Raw genomic sequence first — 22,103 nt, forward strand, 5'->3', positions numbered from 1 at the left:
CCCATTGCCTTTGATCCCATTCTCACCAAGTGCTATATCCAGCTGCCTCTTGAAGATATTCAAAGTTTTAGAATCATCTACTTTCTGTGGGAATGAATTCCACAGGCTCACCACTCTTTGTGTAAAGAAATGTCTCCTTATCTCTGTCCAAAATGGTTTATCTGAATCCTCAGGCTGTGACCCCTGGTTCTGGACACATCATCATTGGTAACATCTTCCCTGCATCTACCCTGTCTAGTCCTGTTAGACTTCTATAAGCCTCTTTGAGATACCCCCTCATTCGTCTGAACTCTAGCGAGAACAATCCTAACATGGTCAATCACTCCTCATATGACAGTCCTGCCATTCCTTGAATCAGCCTGGTAAACCTTCGCTGCACTCCCTTGAGAGCAAGAACATCCTTCCTCAGAAAGGGAGACAAAACTGCACACAATATTCTAAGTGTGGCCTCACCAAGGCCCTTTATAATTGCAACAACACATCCTTGCTTCTGTACTTGAAACCTCTCGCAATGAAGGCCAACATACGACAAGCCTTAATTACTGCCTGCTGCAGCTGCATAATTACCTTCAGCAACTGGTGCACAAGGACACACAGGTCCTGCTGCACACTCCCTTCTCCCAATTTACAACCATTCAGGCAGTCGGCCTTCCTGTTTTTGCTTTCAAAATGAATAACCTCACACTTACCCAAATTATACTGAATCTACCATTGATTTGCCCACTCGTCCAACCTGTCCAGATCTTGCTATAGGATCCCTGCATCCTCGTCACAATTCACCCTCCCACCTAATTTGGTATCATCTTCAAACTTTGAGATGTTGCATTTTGTTCCCTCATGCAAATCATTAATACATATTGTGAATAGCTGGGTCCCAGCACCGATCCCTGTGGTACCCCACTAGTTACTGCCTGCTAATTTGAAAAGGACCCATTAATCCCTACTCTTTGTTCCTCTCTGTCAACCAGTTTTCTATCCACCTCAATACATTTCCCCCAATCCCATGCACTTTAATTTTACACATTAATCTCTTATGCGGGACTTTGTCTAACGCCTTCTGAAAGTTCAAATATACCACATTGACTGGCTCCCCCTTGTCAACTGTACTGGTTACTGGTACCCAATTATTATTTTTTTTCCAATTAAGGGACAATTTAGCATGACCAATCCACCTAACCTGCAAATCTTTGAGTTGTGGAGCTAAAACCCACGCAGAAACAGGGAGAATGTTCAAACTCCACACGGACAGAGACACAGGGCTGGGATTCTAACCTGGGTCCTCAGCGCCATAGTCCCAGTGCTAGCCACTGCATCATGTGCCGCCCCCCCCCCCCAATCCTTTGACCCCAACCCCTCTTGTTCCTCCACTGCGGCCTCCGGACCCACCCCCCCCCCCCCCCCCACTGCCCCAACATGCCTCTTAGGGTATCCTTCAGCCCCCCCCCCCCCCTGCCTCCCCCTCTTAAAGACAAGGCACCTCAGGGCCCAATCATTGGCACTGGCAGCCTGGCACCCTGGCAGTGTCAAGGTGGCAGGCTGGCAATGCCAATGTGCCCAAGTGCCATTGGGAGTGCCAGGGTACCATCCTACCCAGAGCCCGCCCACACGGGTCCTTCAAAGGCATGGGAGACCCCCCCCCCCCAAGTCCAAGTTTGTGTGGACCAGTGCAAAGCGGCGCCATGACAAGGTCTCCCAGGTGAGGCTGTTAGTCCCTGTGCCTCTGGAGAATTCGGCATAGGTATATCTAAATGAGCCTAATGGCTTACATAAGTATATTAATTTGGATCTCGCCCAGCAATTCCATTAGATGTCACGAGGGTTTCAACCGAAAGAGGCCTATTGTGAGATTTAACGGCCTTGTCGCATCACCGAGCCGGGCGCATTGAGGCAATTATATCGTGCCTCATATTTCCAACTTTAGATTACACAGTATTTTGGAAATAGACTTCTGATTTGTCCCTAGTTAATGATGGTAAACATATGTAAACTTATTTTGTTTTGATTGTAGAAACATAATCCCGTATGGTTATACCACAAAATTGGGCACCAAGGTAGCACAAGTGGCTAGCACTGTGGCTTCACAGTGCCAGGGTCCCAGGTTCGATTGCCCGCTGGGTCACTGTCTTAGCGGAGTTTGCACATTCTCCTGTGTCTGTGTGGGTTTCCTCCGGGTGCTCCGGTTTCCTCCCACAGTCCAAAGACATGCAGGTAAGGTCGATTGGCCATGCTAAATTGTCCTTAGTGTCCAAAAGGTTAGGAAGGGTTATTGGGTTACAGGGATATGGTGGAAGTGAGGGCTTAAGTGGGTCGGTGCAGATACGATTGGCCGAATGGCCTCCTTCTGCACTGTATGTTCTATATGTGCAAGCTATAGAAAAAAGGGGATTCATAACAACACAAATCTGTGGCTTGAGAAATGTGTTTTAAAGTATCTGCCCTCACATGATTTTAGCCCTTGCATTATAATGATCAGTGGCCATCAGGTGTCCATCTTGGATAATTACTCAATATAAAGAACAGTTGTATAATTGACCAAATAAATAGAAAAAGTTATTTAACTGTGATAAAGTAGCTTTTTGTGTTTTCTCTAAAACACCATTTTTCATAAGTTCCATTGCACTGAAGATAATATTTGTTGTAATTTGTTTTCACATTGAGTTCTGGTCCAATACCAAATCCTTATTGATATATAATGTAACTTTCTGACATGTAGTTTTTTCCCCTCTTTTTTTTTCAGTTGCCAGTTAATAGTAGATGATGAGGATAAAACAACAGATGATTGTCCCTTAAAGGAAACAGTGGAACCCAAAGGAAAATTCTACATTGGAGGTTCACTCCACAACCACTACATTAACTTCACAGGCTGCATAGGCAATGCTTATCTCAGCAGGTGAGGCACTCTTTATTTTATCATCGGCAGATTTTATACGTTCTTTTTTACCATGATCAATAGGTTTGTATGTAAGCGGTACGTGTTTTCTTACCCTCAGAGTGATCGTTCCAATTCAAATAATTTCCAGCAGCAAGCTTTTTGTTAGTTTTAAAATAATGGTTATTTATTATCACACACTTGCCTCAGAGGTTTCAAATGCAACCTCCCACTGACTCCGCACACACACTTCACACATGAAGGTTTTGTACAGATGAAGGTGAAACAACACAATTCCAAGTTTGATTGTCTCTTAGATTAGTTGATGTTTTAGTTGAAGTAAAAGCCTGATAAAGTAGGACATTCTCAATAAGCTGCAAGGTGTCTTGTAAAATTTCCCAGGAGGTTGGTGAACTCTGAGTTGGAGCTGGCTGTGGATGAGTCCTTCTCCAACCTTCATGAGTCCTCCTCCAACCTTCAAGGTATTGCTGTTTATTAGCTTGGTTACTTTGATGGCTTGCAGCTGATTCAATGATTTCTCATGGAACTCTGTCTGCAGAACAGCTTCTGGGTGTTATTTTTAAAGCAAACAGAGAGCAAGGTTGTCTAATCATGTAACTGTTTACAAATCCAAAGTCCTTTTCCAAATAAGTTAGGTGGTAAAGTTGATTATACGTATAAGTGTGGATTTCACACCTTGAAGGTTTGAAACAGCCAGTGTCTTTGTATCGGAATGATACACTCATTTTGAAATTATTCTTTTGAATTAGTTTCAGAACAAGGCATTGTGTCAACATCAGTTTGAAAGGTCCCTTTTGTTTTCTCTTGAGAACAGAGAATGTTCCAATCCACAAGAGAAATCAGTTGATCCTTGGCCAGCCATATTTTTGCAGCCATTTGTAGTAAATAAATTAGTTTGAAATTCATAATACTGAGATTTGACTATTTTGTCTTCATATGTGTGGGCAGCGCTAGGGAGTGGAATAAAGGGTTAAAAAGAAATCTGTTCAGAGACAGAACAGTTTTTCACTATACTTTCCTGGAAAATAAATAGTATTTTCTTATTCACCATTAAATAAAGAGTTCGCACCCGTCACAGATATCAGTTATATGTTGAAAATATGTGGATATATTGTGGAAATGTTACTTCGCATGGTGAAATTGGCTTTTGGCCTTCAACACAGCTAATGAGTGGTTTTCTGTCATTTAAATTTTCAAAATAAAATCTTTCTCTCTCTCTCAAAATCAGGCAGAACACGCAACTGGGCTGGTTATTCAGCCACAAGGGATGTCTCATGGACGTTAGCCATCATTGGTAGCTACAATAGACATGGCCAGAGTTCTTTGTTTGGGCGGCCATATTCTCTCGCCAGAGCTGAATTGCACCTAATTTGCACTCACGCTGGGAGCACAAATCCGGAAGCAATTCACAATCCAATGGACTTTGGGGACAGCTTCCCTAAAGAGTCATTCCCTTAGCCAACCACAAGGCCCACCACATCGGGGTCACATTTACAAATACCTGCACCAATTCTCGCCCGCATTAATCTCGGCCCAGAGGACCGGAGAATCACACAGGCTTGGAGAATATGGTGCCCGGCCCATTAATAGGATACAAATGGGTCTTAATGACCCCTTTATATCCTCCCGCTGGTGCGAGGTGCGAACAGTGAGGCTGCCGTCAACGAGGGGCTCCGCGGAGCATTGGAACAGGATCAACGCTATTTTTTGCTCGATGCTGGATTCTCTGCCTGATCGCGAATCACCCTTCCAGAGTAGCGAAACAGAACATCCAGCCAAAAATCAGAGCTGTCGCAACTTACAGTTGACATTTATTTGGCTTGTATTATGTAATTTAAGTACAAAAATGTTCCTTTGTGTTCTGCATAATCAATTGTATTTAAATAATTGCTTTAAGCAGAAATAATACAATTAAAAATCCGCTCAAAAGCAACTTGCCTAATGATAGATAAAGCGAGAGATTTGTATTAACCTGAACTGAAAGAAACAAAAGTGAAGAAAATAATTAAGCAATTTTGCATCATTCTAATGTTATCAAATGAAGTATGGTACTCAGGTACTAAGGACTGGATTTTGTGGTCTGGTGACAGAGTCAGGAGGAAAAATGGGGAGCCAAGCAGAGGTTCTACCTCTGTTTCTATCTCTGATCATGTTCACCTGTGCAGGAGTGTGGTGGGCCATGAATTTGATGTGCACAGGTTTAAAAGCCAACGGTGCCGTTCTACAAGTGCTTTCTCTAGATCTCCTGGAATTTTCATGGAGGCAACCATGATTTGAAAGTCCTCCTAAATCATGCCAGCACAGTGGAATCATGAACACTACAGGAAGGCCAGTCAAATGGCAACAAAGATTGTACTAACCATAATATTAATTATTGTATATTGTAGGAAAATCATCAGAGGTTTGACTGCAAACTTGCTGGAATTTTACAAGGGAGGGGGGAGAACGACGTTGAATGATGTTACATGTGCCTTCATGCCATTGTAATGTCAAAGTGCTCGGCAGAGCAAGAGTTAATGAGGGACTGGAGGAAAGAACCGATCATGGTACCGTGTAAAGAGTCACATGATAAGCGACTGAGAGAACACTCCAGAAGCATCCAGCATGGAGACAATGGCTGGCATACTCCACTCGGTTCACTAAGTGCTCCCTGCCAGTGGAGAATCCCGACTGGTCTTCACTGGCCCTGAGAGCGCTGTACAGGTGCAAGTCTCTCTCTCCTTAACCATGCAAAAATAAACATGGTAGAGAGTTCGCTGGATTCCATCGGAATCCCAGTTTCGGGTCGCCATTTTGAGCTTGCGGCCCGATCCCAAGGCCCAGTGGCAGGGTCTCATCCCCACCCCCCCCCCCCCCACAATGCTAATCCTGCCCCCCTCCCACCCCCACTGACAAGAGGAGCATCCTACCATCCATCATGGGAATAACAGTTCACCCCTCCAAATGCATGCACCCATGCATGAGGGTGACCTGAACCTTCCCCACCGATAGCCCCAGCCCCCTCATTAAATCCTCCATCAAAGTCCCACATCAGACCTCCCCATCAGACACACATTAGACCCCCCATCAGAGACCTCCATTGGAGAACTCTATCACAGACCCCTATCAGAGACTGCCACCAGAGACCCCCACCAGTGATTCAGATCAGAGACCCCAGCAGAGACCGCCAACTATCACCCACATCAAACTCCTGATCAGACTCCCCACCATCAGAGACCCCTGTCAGTCACCCCTGCTCTGAAAGCTGAAGAACATAGAACATAAAATTTACAGTGCAGAAGGAGGCCATTCGGTCTATCGAGTCTGCACCGGCCCTTGGAAAGAGCACCCCACCCAAGAACAGTCTAAGAGTGGAAGATCACTGCAATTTCACTTACCCCTCTCTAACATCTGTTGCCTCAGACAAAATTGTTCAAAGCAGCAATGTTATAAGTGTCAGAGACATCATCGTAAGCCAAGTACAATTGAAAGGGCTTCAAATCCCCTGGCAGCCTTTGAAATGCAAAACCCCCATTCAATCACACACAGAAATACAATACACTAGCCATTGATTGGAAGTTTTATTAATCCAGAGACAAGTATTTGGTGGATCCTTTGTCTATCTTTCCCTTCACGCTTAAATGCATCTCCGTACCCTGCTTTGATATTAACATAATGTTTATAACCACTCTTGCTATGATTGACAGTTCATCACCACATCAAAAGAGCAAAGTGGTTTCACTGCCTCTTATTCACAGCAGAAAATACTTGGCTGCTTTTGATGTGGTGAGGGGGGAGCTGTCACTTGTTTGATTTGATTTATTATTATCGCATGTATTAGTGTACAGTGAAAATGATTGTTTCTTGCATGCTAAACAGACAACGCATACCGTACATAGAGAAGGATTAATGTAATGTTACAGTCATAGCTAGGGTGTAGAGAAAAGATCAATTTAATACGGGGTAGGTCCATTCAAAAGTTTGATGGCAGCAGGGAAGAAGCTGTTCTTTCCTGTCAGCACAAATCTGGATATTGTCCATGTCTTGCTGCATTTTGGACATTGAACCAGTTCAGTATCTGAGGAGTTGCTAATGGTGCTGAACATTGTGCAGTCATCCGCAATCATCCCCAATTCTGGCCTTATCATGCAAGGAAGGCCATTGGTGAAGTAGCTGAATGGGCCTAGGACACTACCGTGAAGACCTTATCATGGAAGGAAGGTCATTGAAGACGCAACTGATTGGGCTTAGGACACTACCGTGAGGAACTCCTGCAGTGATGTCCTGGAACTGAGATGATTGAGCTCCAACCACCACAAGCATCTTCTTTTGGGCCAGGTGTGACTCCAACCAATGGAGGGTTTTCCCCCTGATTCCCATTTACTCTAGTTTTGCTGGGTCTTCTTGATGCCACATTCAGTTAAATGCTGCCTTGATGTCAAGTGAAGTCACTCTCGTCTCATCTTTGGAATTCAGTTATTTTGTCCATGTTTGGGCCAAGCCTGTAATGAGGTCAGGAGCTGAGGAGCGTCGTCCTTCCCATATTGACAAGTAGAGTCTTTGCTTTCAATTTCTGACAACGGGCATGACACGTAAGCGATTGGCTGTTCACTTCTTTAATGTTCATAGCTTCTAGCTTCAGTTTAGTTTCTCTTTCCCAGTTACCACCACACCCAGACTTAACTAACTGCACACAGAATAGCAAAATGACAACAGACACACATAATCAACACCAAACAATTAAAGAACTAAATACTACACCACATGTGATTCTTCACAGGATTGGTCACTCTCTGATGGGAGGAGCTCAGGCCGTCCGAGACGTGGTTAAGCTCATCTGGTCCATGGACATCGCACTGTTCATGAGCTTTCACAGCCTCAGGGAACACATGACGACACATCCACTGCTACGGCTTCAAGTACTGAGCCCCAGACTTTGCCACTTGAGGCCTAGCTGACTGGGGGAGCAGTCTCTGATCTGGGTTGTGGTACTCACTTAAAGTGCTGCCCTTTGACCTGCTGTAGATGCACATGACAGAGTGGAAATGTTTGCAAAGAAGAGCAGAAATAGTGGGCCAGCAGTACATCAGTGGCAGATCTTTAAGGCAGCATCTCAGGGATGCTCCAGTGTGTTGGAAGTTTACTGAGAGTTCTTTTGTGCTGAGTCAGCAGGAGCACCAACCTCTTACCCGGCAAAGCCATTAAAAATGAAAGCGCATTCTCAAATACCAACTTTAAGCAGCACTTATCATAGAATCATTGAATTTACAGTGCAGAAGGAGGACATTTGCCCATCGAGTCTGCATCGACCCTTGAAAAGAGCACCCTACTTAAGCCCAGACCTCCAACCTATCCCCGTAACCCAGTCTAACCTTTTCTTTTTTCAATCAGGAGCATACACAATTCGCTTGTGGTGCAAAGATGACAGCTGAGGCAGACCTTGCATTGGGCCCCCAACGAGATGGGCCCATCCCCATTTCTGTTTCGATCTCCAACCTACCGCTGGAAATAGACCATCCCACCCTCCAAGGCATGACGGTCCTTTCTGCTGACATTGCCAAGATGGAGGTGGGATTGTGACATTGGGAGCAATCCCGTTTCTTGATTCCCCACCTCCATTCTGAAAGTCCAGCCCTTCATATAAGGCTCTGCATAAGTAAATACATGTGAATTCAAGATTTAGAACAAGATGTAGAATGTGAACAATAGCATTGTCATTCCACAATATGCCACATTGCTGCATTTTCAGCATGTAGCCTGAAACTAAAATATGTTGCAACTGTAATGTGCAAGTACTGAGTAAAGAAAGGGACATTGCTTTAGCTACGTCTAGTAATAACTTCCCAAAGGGGTTTGTCTACAGTCCCTGTATTAAAGTACAGCTGAGGAGGAGGGTGAATCATCCAAAAATAAGTAGGAGAACTTTAGTCACAGATGTGCCATTTGTGACCTACTGTCTTTTTCAAATATCATCAGACATGAAGTTCATTGCAATAATCCTTACGAGCATCATGAGGAATCACTCATTGATCCCCCTGTGGGCTTGTTGAGTACCAGTTCCCATGGTAACAGGCTGAGGCCCATCCAGCTGGGAACCGTTAACAAGCTTTTCAAATTCTGTCCCAGACCCGGACTGGGAGTTCCTGTTAGTCCCGGGCTGGGACACTGGTGTTGTAAGCCATGAGTGCGGCTTTACTGTGAGTTAAAATAAATTTGGTTCAACCTTTACCTTCCTTTCTCCTGGATTACTACATTCATGAACTCAAGAACTCAGGTCCTAAGCTAATTTGCAAAAAAAACATGTAGATCTCCTGATTTTTTATTTCAGTGGGTTCCAGTATTTCATGCAAAGAGAATTAAATTACAAAATATGTTACTGAAAAATACTGTTAAAATACTTGGCATCCCATATAATAATAATAAAATATAAATTATTTAATTACTATGAAATACTGGCCGAGGTCATAGAACATTTAGAAGCCATTTGCCAACTTTTGCAAGATTTCATTGGTTGATATACATATATATATATACACGCATATATAGATTATGATACCAAAGAGACTCTTGCCTAACAAAGAAACTAAAGGCCTTTGTGGAGCACTGCCACATGAATTTTTGGCAGTTATCTCAAAACTATCCTAGGGTGTTGCCTTGGAACATCTGTTGGTACTATGTCAGTTGAAAGAGCCTGCAAATTCTGGGTGATCGTAAAATATTCTTCTCGGACTTGTAATTTAACATGGAATGTAGTCTGCATTTCAACTTCTTGGATCTAGGCCTGAAGAGATGTGTTTTGAACAATCAGAGGTTAAGATCTCTCTTTGTTTTGAGCTGTCCCTATTCATTATGGTCAACAGAATATTGGTCCAGTAGCTGACATTTGTGGTAAATTCTAAACTTTACACAGGCTTCACAGTATTGGAAAATATGAGATGCTGGGATCAGTAGAAAAAAAAAGTAAATATCGTGGGTGTTGATTGTTGAAAAACATCTCCAAACAGAAATATAAATTTTGAAGTCTGGTAACTATTGTTAAGGGCAAGTCAAATACAAAATTCTGCCCAAAGTATGGGCTTCATAGGCCATCAGTATGATGTCAAATAGGCACATCAAGGTAAATGCTTTATTGACTAAACAATACTAAAATGTTATTATCATGAAAAATGTAGGAAAGAGCAGGAACTATAGAATGGCTGGGATCCTGTATCTTCCCTTGAAGTTTCTAAGACCTGTTGAATACAATCGATTGGGGGACCAGATGAGACGAGGCTTTGCTTGTAATGCTCATGTTACTCATTGCTCCAGCTCCTCCAATCACACCTTCCCTCCCTCCGACACTTGCGTCTCCTCCAGAGACAAAATCTATGATTCAAGGAGAAGCAAGAGAAAGAATGTGAGCAGTTTAGGTATTTCCGGACCCGAATGGTTTATCCTACTAGCCTATCATGTTTAAGCGTTCACGTTATTCATTGCTCCAGTACTCTAATCACAGTTTCCGTCCCTCCTGCTCTTGCTTCTCAGAGACAGGGGCCGGGATTTTACCGGGTCGGAGAATCTGTGTGACGCCGAAAATTCCCGCCTCACCGCTCCGATGCCAGGACGCAATTCTCCAGAGAATCGGTGCCAGTCGCACATGCGCGGTCGACGGGGCGCCGGTTAGGAGCCTTTGAAAGAAGCCCCAGCAGTGATTCTCCACAGTCGACCAGCCGAGTTACCACCAAGTTCCGCCGGTGTGGTTCACATATGGTACCACCCTCAGAGCTTGGACCCACGGCCGCGGTGGCCAACCTGGTGGGGAGTGATCAGACTCCGGGGGGGGGGCCTCCACGACGGCCACGCGCAGGCCCGCTGTATCGCTACGCCATGTTGTGCAGCGCCGGCATGGAAACGGCCACCACCCGCATGCGCAGACCCATGCCGGCAGTGCAGGGCCGCGTATCAGCGCCGGAGTGCTGGCCCCTTGTAGGTAACTGAATCGCTGAACCAAGAGGCTTGTTGACGCCGTTTGAAACACTCCGGTGTTTACGCCGGCATCAACACTTAGCCGGGATTTTGAGAATCCCAGCCAAGGTCTACAATTGAAGGAGCAGCAAGAGCAAGAGAGAGAGTGATCTTGTAATTAGAGCAATTATTCTGGCCATTCTCAGTGGCCAGCATGCAGGTTTGTGACAATGTCTTCCATGAGGCCAAGGATAACAAATACAAAATGAAAGAACAGGATAGAGTCTCCACCAGTAATGAGGCCAGATCAGGCCCATGGGAGCTGTCATTCAGCCTCGGGCCAGGATGGACCCAAATGTCATCCATGTCTATCAAACAAGCCACTACCAAGGAAGTGGAGCATCGCTCCCCGTGATACTGAGTTAGCTTGAGCAAGGTGCGGGAGTGCTGAGTGACTGTGTCCAGGGAGGAAGGAGGGAGCTTAGGCATCAACAAGTGAATGGGACTGTCCCCTCTCCTCCACCATTCGCTCCCTCTTGCCCTCCCACTACTTTCCAACAATGAAAAAATGCAAACGGTAGCATGGAGACAATGGGCACGATTCAGTGGCCTCGTCATGCTCAGCTTGGTGTCCGGACAAAGCCGTTGAATCTCGCGAGAGATTTGCAACAATCGAAATGTCTTGTGAGATTCGACGGAATCTCATGAGATGATGCAATCAGGATCTTGCCCTCACTGGGCGTGATCCAGATCATCATATTTAATGGTTCATTTAAATATCTGTTTGCCGGATTCACCCGGCGCCCGGTACTCAGCGGCCATGCCTGGGAGATCTCATCAGGGCGCCATTTAGTACTGGTCATCACAAATGTCAATTATGTGTAACAGCACCTATGGGAGGGGTGGGGGGGGGGGGGGGGGGGGGGGGGGTTGGTGGGGTTAGGGGGAGGGGGGTCTTCCAGGCCACATGAGACCCAGGATTGTCTGGGGACACCCTGGCTCTCAAGCTGGCATCTGAGCACCTTGGCACTGCCATCCTGACACTGTCAGGGTGCCCAGGTGGCACTGCCAGGCTGGTAGGGGCATTGCCCAGGGTGCCAGGCTGGCAGTGCCAGGGTGCCCAGCTGCCAGTTGGCACTGCCAGGGTTTAGACGTGGGGGGGGGGGGCTTGCCATGTGGAGGGGAAGTGAGGGAGATCACCCTAAGGTTGGAGGGGGTGGAGGGGGGTCAAAAATGGAGGGGGCCTGAAAGTGGGGGAGGGGGCAGCCAGACAAAATCGCGCCTCGATCTGCAGAGGGCTTTTCCTGCTGTTGCGCTTCAGCCGACAAGTTACAAAGATTTACTCTTTCCCCCTAATATGAATTTAATGTCATTATGTGCATATGGTAAAATGTACAGAACGTGTTAATGAGGCAATCACCCAAAACAGTGTTCTTGTCTGCAGTGTTCTTGAGAACTAATGGGATGTTTACCTGTCAAATTAACAATATTGCACAATGCTGTTAAAATAAAATTTGCACTCTCTCGTTTGCTTAATAGTCATGGTGGGATCACCTATAGGATTCACACAAACTAACACTCCATTATATTGATGCTGCTCTTAATATTAATGATCCCTGTAACCAGATGCCAACCAGATGGTGTTATTATTTTACGAGAAGCTTTCTGTGATTGTTTGGTGAATTGATTGGTGAATGGTAAAAGGGGAAAAAATAACATGCATGATTGTGGGTGAGATTTGGAATAAGGAGTCCAGAAAGTGGAAGCATTGAATCCCACGTTTTCATACCCTGGCCCTGCTCAGGGACAATGGATGTCAATTGGTTGGTTAACAAGCCTAATTGACATGGTGCCGGTGGTAGATGGCAATCCTGCATCGATCCCTTCCATCCTCTGAATTAATCAGTGAGGTTTTGCCACACAAAGTGATGGCGAGGCATCTCTCCCATGATTAAGTGAGCCCACAATGTTTGCCGTTGTGATAGGACTGCATTAAGTCCAGCCCAGTACATCAAAAGCACAAGAACATTGGTGGAAACAAAGGGAAAAACACAGATGATACAGCTCACAATATTGTGCTATTTATGAAGAATCACTGGAAAGCTCTTAAAGGGTAATGATTTTTTTCCTGGCATTATAGCAGTTTCTATGTATTTAGAATTGAATACATAATGGCCGGGATTTACCGGCTGTTCACGCCGGCGGGAGATTCCAGTCCCACGCCAGCGCACAGGTTTCCAGGCGACGAGGGTGCTGTCACTGAGTAATCCTGTTGACAGCAGCTTGGTCAGTAGATCCTACTGGCGGGCCACCGAACACACGGAGGGGTGGTCGGTAAATCCCGTCCATAATCTTGGCAGCACAGAACTTGAATATTCCTGAAAAGAGATGCATGTTGCCAAAGCTTTTCATAGAATTTACAGAAGGAGGCTATTCAGCCCATCAAGTCTGCACTGGCCCTTGAAAAGAGCACCCCCACCTAAGCCATCAGAACAAATGCAATAAGGCCAAGTTTCAAATGATAACAACAATTTATATTGCAGGAGTTAAGGGTGTTGTTTGGTTGCCAAGTTGATTCTGATTGTTTGAACCATTGCCATGAAGAAGGCAATGTGGAATAATACACTCCTCAAACACCGTGACTGTTCCACAAAAAGGCAAGGCTTGAACATATATCTTTTGTTTGCAGGGAACATGTCCATGCGAATGAATGAATGTCATTTCCCAGAAAAGTTGACTGATTATATTAAATTGGTACATAGGCAGTATATCCCAGCAATTGGCTAATCAAATCAAACAGCATGTTCCTTTGATTGTTCATAATAGGCAGATTACACTCCATACCCAACCAGCCCATGTTTACAAAATCCAAAACAAAACATCTGCTAACCAATCCTGAATGTGGTAACAGCTGCTTTAAGAACCCATTTAAGATAATCAGTTACATTTGTATCCTTGCTCACTGCTAGAAGTGACACAAATTCAAATGCAGGGACCCGTTCTCTGCAAACAAAAGTCATGCTCCTTTTTTGAATTACCGGGGTGTTTGAGGAGTTCCCCATTCCTTTCTTCATGACAACACCTCCATCAATCAGAGTTGACTTACCAACCAATCAGCACCCCTTTCTCCTTTAGTATAAATTGTTGTGATCATTTGAAATGTGGCATTTTTGTATTTCACCTGATGAGAGCAAGACGAAAAGCTTTGGCAACATGTCTCTTTTTTTCAGCAACATATCTTTATAACATCTATTTTGGATTTTCTTCTACATGAAAGACTTATTGAGACATTGGACATACTTTTTTCTATTCTACAAATGTTACAGAACAGATAAAGATATTGCAGTGGAAGATTTCCAGACATACATGGAAAAAGTACAAGCCTCTCTGCATGGCTGCCCAGCTGAAACTCCCCCAGCAGCAATTATTCATAAACATCAAAAGAACGTTGCTAAAGCCAAGAGAGGCCGTGGTAGAAAGGTATGCATTTCTTATCTATGTTGCTGTTACTGTCCGTCCATGATTTAGCAATTACCATGAATGTGATAGCAATAATTTAATTTAATTTATAATAATTTTAATAATTTAATCATTTACTTTCTCGGCATCCATATTAACTTTTCACTTGCCTCAGTGACACGATCCGACAACAAAACGCACATTTATTAGAAAAAAATGGGACTTGACTACTCAAAACATGCCATTGACTAAAAAGAGTTGTCACCAACTTTCTATTTTCTCATTGTTACTAATTTCATGAGGTTTTCTTCAATTTTCTGTCAGACGTTACAATAAATTGAGAATATCTCCATACTCAGTAGCAGTTTTCAAGATAATACATTATTGGAGGCAGAAATCAGACATCTAATGAAGAGCACTATGGGCTTGTTGTTTTTACTGTCTGAAGGAGATAGACAAGGGCGAACCAGTCAACTTGTTCAGAATGGCGAAAATGTTAAAAATGAGGAGAAACAAGTTTAGAATTGGGAAACTCAGAGAAAGAAACATCAGGTGGATTTTCCTATTACATAGAAATAGTAGGGGAGGCACAGTGGCGCACTACTGCCTCATGGTGCTGAAGGCCCAGGTTCGATCCTGGCCCCGGGTCAATGTCCGTGTGGAGTTTGCATATTCTCCCCCCTGTCTCACCGTGAGGGTGAGGTCTCACCCTCACAACCCAAAGATGTGCAGGGTAGGTGGGTTGGCCACGCTAAATTGCCCCTTAATTGGGAAAAGAAGAATTGGATACTTGAAATTTATTTTTTTTAAATAAATTTAAAAACATTGAAATAACAATAGTTATCAGGAAAGACTTATCAAATTGAATAATACAAATGCCTTGGAGGGGTAGCTAAATGTTTCTGAGAGATTCAAGGGGTGAAGGAAAAGATTGACTCAAATGATGGTTTCTTGCTCCTACATTTTCTTGGGCTCTATCTTCTTGCTTCAACATTAGGAATGATTTGGTTATCTGGCTGCAAGAGAAATTGAATGGTGAGGAATGTAGACCCCTAACAGATGCAGTTTGATTTTCCATTAATAAATCACACAGGATCCCTTCTAGGCAAAATCACAATAATACAGATACTGGAAAAAAGAAATGAAAACAAAAATAGTGGAAAGAGAAATAGAGCTAACATTTTAGGTTGATAAGCTTTCATCAGAAGTGAGAATGAGTTTATAGACCATAGATTTCCTGCAGTACAGAAAGAGGCCATTCGAGCCACCGAGTTTGCACCAAACCTCTGAAACAGCACCCTACTTAGGCCCACTCCTCCGCCCTATCCCCATAACAGCACCTTTGCACATCCCTGGACACTAAGGGGCAATTTAGAATGGCCAATCTACCTAACCTACACATCTTTGGACTGGCGGAGGGAACCCACGCAAACATGGGAAAGTGCAAACTCCACACAGACTGTTATGTAAAGTCAGAATTGAACCCGGGTCCCTAGCACTGTGAAGCAGCAGTGCTAACCACTATGCCACTGTGCTGCCTGTATATAAGTATGTGCTTCTTCCATTCTGATTTCCTCATTGTATTGCACTGAGCTGGTCCAGTTAGCCCAGGTACAGAAATATGTCCTGTTATGGCACAATTATAAACTAGTGTAGACAGATCAATAGATTACCAGGGTGAATGTTACTAACTTTCAGATCTAAACTACAATTTTTCAAGGTGAGGTGCCCAGCATGGAACCCTAATTGCAGAATCAGCCATATAATGTTACAGTCCTATATCAAACTCACGTTCACACCTGGTGGTCCTCCGTGCCAAGAGCACAACCTCATATAGTTACCCCTTTAATCGATAACAGAATTATGTTATTAATAAAGTTTGTTAACCATCTCTGTGTGTGAAATATCGACTCATTATTGGTTTCCAGACACAGCAGCTGTCAATTATCCTAACTCTACACTTTTTAGAAAAGAATACAAGAAATCTCCCAAAATTAGAGATCCAAGGGATGAGGGAAATGAGGAATTGAAGGAAAGTAGTATTAGTAGGAAGATTGTGTTGGAGAAATTAATGGGACTGTATCTATAGAACCCCTACAGAGCAGAAGAAGGCCATTTGGACCATCAGGTCTGCACCAACCCTCCGAGAGAGCACTCTACCCATGTCCACTCCTCCCGGCCACCTCACCCTGTCCCCGTAGCCCCGTGACCTAACCTGTACTGAAGATTTATAATTCCCCAGGACCTGATATTCAACATCCCAGAGTGTTGAAAGAGGTAGCTATGGAGATAGCGGATGCAGTGGTGGTGCTGGTACGGTTCCAGCAGACTGGAAGGTAGCAAATCTCACTCCACTGTTTAAAAAGGGAAAGAGAGAGAAAATAGAGAACAACAGACCTGTTAGCCTTACTAGTTAGCCTAATTAGTATTAGGGAAATGCTAGAATCTATTCTTTTTTTTAAAAAGCATTTATTAAGGCATTTATAATTTTACAACAATAAACGGTACAAATACAAAGGTAAACATAGTGCAAAAAACACCTCTCCATCTTTCACTAATCCCGCCTACCCTAAACACCAAAGTAGCCTAACTCCAACACCCCCCTCCCCCCCCCCCCCAACCTCCCCCCCCCCCCCCCCCCCCCCCCTCCCTTTGTGGCCTCTGCTGTCAGTTTAGCTTTCCCCAAAGAAGTTGATAAACGGTTGCCACCTCCGGACGAACCCTAACGTTGACACTCTCAGGGCGAACTAATTTTCTCAAGTCTGAGAAACCCAGCCATGTCGCTATCCCAAACCTCTGATTTCGGGGGCTTTGGGCGGAATTCTACGCTCCCCACGTGGCATGGGAGAATCGTGGGAGGGCCTCCTGACATTTTTCACGCCCCCCCTGGCGCCCCCAGCGATCCCCCCCCCCCGGGCTTGGGAAAATCGCCGCTTGCCATTTTTCACGGCGAACGGCGATTCTCCGAGCCCGATGGGCCGAGCGGCCGGCCCTTCATGCTCGTTTCACCACGGCAGCAAACACACCTGGTCGCTTTATTCGTGAAACGGGCGCCAGATGCCCGTTTGGGGCATCTAGGGGCCCGATTGGCACGGGAGCACCACGACTGTGCTCGGGAGGGGACAGGCCCGCAATCAGTGCCCACCGATCGTCGGGCCAGCGTCCAAAACGGACGCACTCTTTCCCCTCCGCTGCCCGGAAAGATCAAGCCGCCATGTCTTGCCGGGCAGCTGAGGAGAAAGACGGCCACCGCGCATGCACGGTTCGCGCCATCTGCGCGATGAAGTCATCCGCACATGCACGGGTTGGAACCAGCAACCCGCGCATGCGCGGATGACCTCACAAATGCGCCGTTTTGCGCGTCATTTCCGGCGCGACAAGGTTGCGGCTGGGAAAGACAGAGGCCCGCTCCTAGCCCCCCGGGTGGGGGTGAATTAGGTACAGGGAGCGGGTCCCAAGGCCGTCGTGAACCTCGGCCGATTTCACGACGGCCATCCCGATTTTTATCGGGAGAGGAGAATACTGCCCATAGTGTCCCTCCACTCTAACAATATTCGTCTCCATGCTACCAAGGAGGCAAAGGCCAAAACGTCAGCCTCTCTCACCCCCTGGACTCCCAGAACTTCCGACACTCCGAAGATCGCCCCCTCTGGACTGGGCTCCACCCTTGTTTTAAGTACCATGGACATGACATCCGCAAATCCCTGCCAGTAACCCCTAAGCTTCCGGCATGCCCAAAACATATGGACATGGTTTGCTGGTCCTCCCGCACACCTCACACACATGTCATCTATCCCGAAAAACTTGCTAATCCGGGCCACCGTCATGTGTGCCCTGTGAACAACCTTGAATTGTATCAGTCTGAACCTGACACATGATGAGGGCATGTTTACTCTGCTCAAAGCATCCGCCCACAGACTCGCCTCAATCTCAATGTCCCCCAAACTCATCTTTCCATTTACCCTTTAGCTCATTTATCTGGGTTTCCTCCCACTTCATAAACTCTTTGTAGATATCCGAAACCTTCTCCTCCCCCATTCTAGAAACTACCCTGTCCTGTATCCCATATGGCGGTAGGAGCGGAAAGGATGAAACCTGCCTTCGCACAATATCCCTTATCTGCAGATATCGAAACCCATTCCCTCCCGGCAATTCGAACTTCTCCTCCAAACAGGGAAAGCTCCCATCAATAAATAGATCCCCCATCCTCTCAATCCCTGCTCTCTACCATCTCCGAAACCCTCCCAAACCGGTGATTATCACAAATTGGAGCCCACACTGATGCATCCTCCACTCTCATATGCGTCCTCCACTGTCCCCAGACTCTCAGGGCCGTCACTACCACCAGGCTTGTGGAGTATCGGGCCGGCGAGAACGGCAGAACAGGCATTACCAATGCCCTCAAACTTGTGCACCCCCCCACCCCACACTACCCACTTCCTGATCATGGCAATATTTGTCGCCCAGTAGTAGTTACTAAAGTTCGGCAGTGCCAGCCCACCTACCCCTCGAGTCCGCTCCAGCAGCACTTTATTTACTCGCGGGGTCTTACCCGCCCACACAAAGCCAGAGATCACCCTATTCGCCTGTTTAAAAAAGGCATTTGGTATAAAAATAGGGAGGCACTAGAAAACAAACACAAATCTCAGGAGGACCGTCATTTTCATGGTCCTTACCCTCCCTTCCAGTGACAGCGGGAGCATGTCCCACCTCCGGAAGCCCTCCTTCATTTGTTCAAGTAGCCGGGTCAAATTTAACCAATGTAGCTGCTCCCAACCCCGTTCCACCTGAATTCCCAAATAACAAAACCTGCCTCCCACTATTCTGAATGGCAACTCCCCCAGTCTCCTATCCTGTCCCCTCGTCTGGATTGCGAACACCTCACTTTTACCCATATTCAATTTGTACCCCGAAACCCGGCCAAATTCCCCTAAGATCCGCATAATCTCCCCCATCCCCCCTAAAGGGTCGGAAATATATAGGAGCATGTCGTCTGCGTATAGTAAGACCCTACCCTATGTTCCAACCCCTGCCCCCCCCCCCCCCCCCCCCCCCCCCCCCCCCCCCCCCCCCCCCCCCCCCCCCCCCCCCCGGACTATCCCCTTCCAGTCCTTTGATGCTCTTAGCGCCATTGGCAGTGGCTCTATGGCCAAGGCAAACAACAGTTTGGAGAGAGGACATCCTTGCCTTGTCCCCCAGTGCAGTTTAAAGTAGAATGACATCAGCTGATTTGTCCATAGGCTCACCACCGGTGCCTCGTACAGCAACCAAACCTAGTCAATGAAGCCCTGCCCAAACCCGAACTGTTCCAACACCTCCCACAAATGATTCCTCTCCACATGGTAGAAGGCCTTTTCCACGTCCATAGAGACCACTACCTCCATCTCCCTCCCATCGGAGGGCACCATGATCACATTTAAGAGCCTTCTAACGTTGGCCGTTAGCTGTCTGCCTTTAACAAACCCAATCTGGTCTTCCCCTATAACCTCCGGGACACAATCTTCTGTTCTTGAGGCCAAGATTTTAGCCAACAGTTTGGCATCAACATTCTGTAAGGAGATTGGCCTGTATGACCTGCATAGCTCTGGGTCCTTCTCCCGTTTCAGGATCGAAGCCTGCGATATTGTTGGGGGAAGGACCCCGTTCCCTGGCCTCATTAAATGCCCTCACCAGCACCCCAAAAAATGTCTTATAAAATTCCACAGGGTATCCGTCTGGGCCCGGGGCCTTGCCCGACTGCATGGCCTCCAATCCCTCTACTACCTCTGCAATCCCGATCGGGGCTCCCAACCCCTCCAGCAACCCATCCTCTACCTTCAGAAACTCCAAACCTTCCAAGAATTGCCTCATCCCTCCACCCCAGCTGGGAGTTCCGACTCAGAGAGCCGACTATAAAACTCATGAAACACATCGTTCACCCCTGCTGGGTCCAAGACCGTATTCCCTCCTCTGTCCTTCATGCTTCCTATCTCCCTAGCCACCTCCCTTTTCCTTAGCTGGTGCGCAAGCATCCTGCTGGCCTTCTCCCCATACTCATATATCACCCTCCTCGCCTTCCTCAGCTGCTCCACTGTAGATAACATACCAACTCCGACACATCAATCGCCAGGTACTCAGTATTTACTATTTCTGCCATTAGAGCCCTCCCCATCTGCTCCATAAACCCCTTTTGTTCCTTCGCCGCGGCTGGCACCCTCCTGTCCTTAGACTCGACCGATCCAACCTCGGATCAATGACCGTATTGAAGTCCCCCCCCCATGATCAACTTATGCAAGTCCAGTTCCGGAATCTTCCCTAACACCAGCCTCATAAACTCCGCATCGTCCCAATTGGTGCATAAATATTTACTAACATCGTATCCCCTCCAATGCCCCACTCACCATGATATACCTACCAACCCCCCCCCCCCCCCCCCCCCCCCCCCCCCACCCCCCCCCGAGTCCGGAACTATATTCCCTGTCTCCAATGACACCCGCATATTGATCAGGATCGCAACCCGCCTAGTCTTAGAGTCCAACCCCGAGTGAAATGCTTGCCCGACCCACCCCTTCCTCAGTCTAGACTCATCCGCAACCCTCATGTATGTCTCGTGTAGCATTTCCACGTCCACCTTCAACCTCCTCAAGTTCAATTGATCAGCCTGGTCGGGACCCCCCAACCCCGCCAGCCGATCAACCATCACCCTTCTCATACCAGCCTCCAGCTTGCGTCCTGTTGCTCCTCAGGCCCGCCCTCGGGCGTCCACCTTCCTCGACCTCTAATTTATCTTCCAACATCAGTCCCTCCCCTGCCAGCAATCCCACCCCCCTCAACCCCCCATTAACAAAACAACAATCCCAACCCACCTGAGCAAACTTATCATCCCACTGCGTTTCTGTGAGCTAGCCCACCCAGCCAGCCTGGTAGCCCCCACCTATGGCGCCGAACATCCTAACCCCCATTGTTCTCTCCCCCCCCCCCCCCCAGCTCGAACATACATATTCAAAATATCACAATCCCCAACAAACACAACGAAGAAAACTCCCCACCATCCCCTCACAAGAACAAAGTTAACCCGCATAGAAAACTGAGCAACGGCCCAAAAATAGATACAAAAAGCACTCCATGTACAACCGAAAATGAAAATGAATGTAATAGCACAGGCACGGCATTACTGCCCCCCCCCCCCCCCCCCCCCCCCCCCCCCAAATGCAATGTCCTCAATCACCTGCCAGTCTTTAGTCCTTAACAAAGTCCATCGCCTTGTCCGGTGATCCAAAGTAATGTTCTTGACCATCACACAAAGAGTGGCGAGCCTGTGGAATTCATTGCCACAGGAAGTAGTTGATGCTAAAACTTTGAATATATTCAAGAGGCGGCTGGATATAGCACTTGGGGCGAATGGGATCAAAGACGATGTGGAGAAAGCAGGATTAGGCTACTGATCGGATGATCAGCCATGATCGTGATGAATGGCACAGCAGGCTCGAAGGGCCAAAAGGCCTCCTCCTGCTCCTATCTTCGAAGTAGCTATGAAACTCTCCTGTATAAATTTCACCAGCTGCTCCATTGACTACTATTCTGCCAATCCCAGCTCCTGTGCCTCTGCCATGTTCTCCTGTGCTGGAGGTTCCATACCCTTTTTTGTCTGGCAATTTCTTCTTTTTAGACCACTTCTTGTCCACTTCTCCATAAACTGGTGGAGGATTCCTCCTCTCTGCTTCACCGGCTTCCAATTTTTCTGATCTAATCCCACAAAAGTCGGGAGAAAAGGTCCCAAAAGTCTACCACGAGCGGGAGCTACCAGATAACTGGCCTCCTACTCCATGGCCACCACCGGAAGTCGCTAGAA

At 46.5% G+C, this 22,103-nt stretch overlaps 1 protein-coding gene across 1 annotated transcript in view; it reads left to right on the top strand.

Moving 5' to 3' along the window:
• Positions 1-22,103, top strand: part of lama4 (laminin, alpha 4) — a 214,094-nt gene that overhangs the window by 170,076 nt on the left and 21,915 nt on the right. The window contains exons 31-32 of the mRNA XM_038799653.1: positions 2,738-2,890; positions 14,140-14,293. Of these exons, the coding sequence (XP_038655581.1) occupies positions 2,738-2,890; positions 14,140-14,293 (307 nt within the window). The remainder of the gene's footprint in view (positions 1-2,737; positions 2,891-14,139; positions 14,294-22,103) is intronic.

Source organism: Scyliorhinus canicula, chromosome 6 (genome assembly GCF_902713615.1).
Source record: "Scyliorhinus canicula chromosome 6, sScyCan1.1, whole genome shotgun sequence".
Taxonomy (NCBI): domain Eukaryota; kingdom Metazoa; phylum Chordata; class Chondrichthyes; order Carcharhiniformes; family Scyliorhinidae; genus Scyliorhinus; species Scyliorhinus canicula.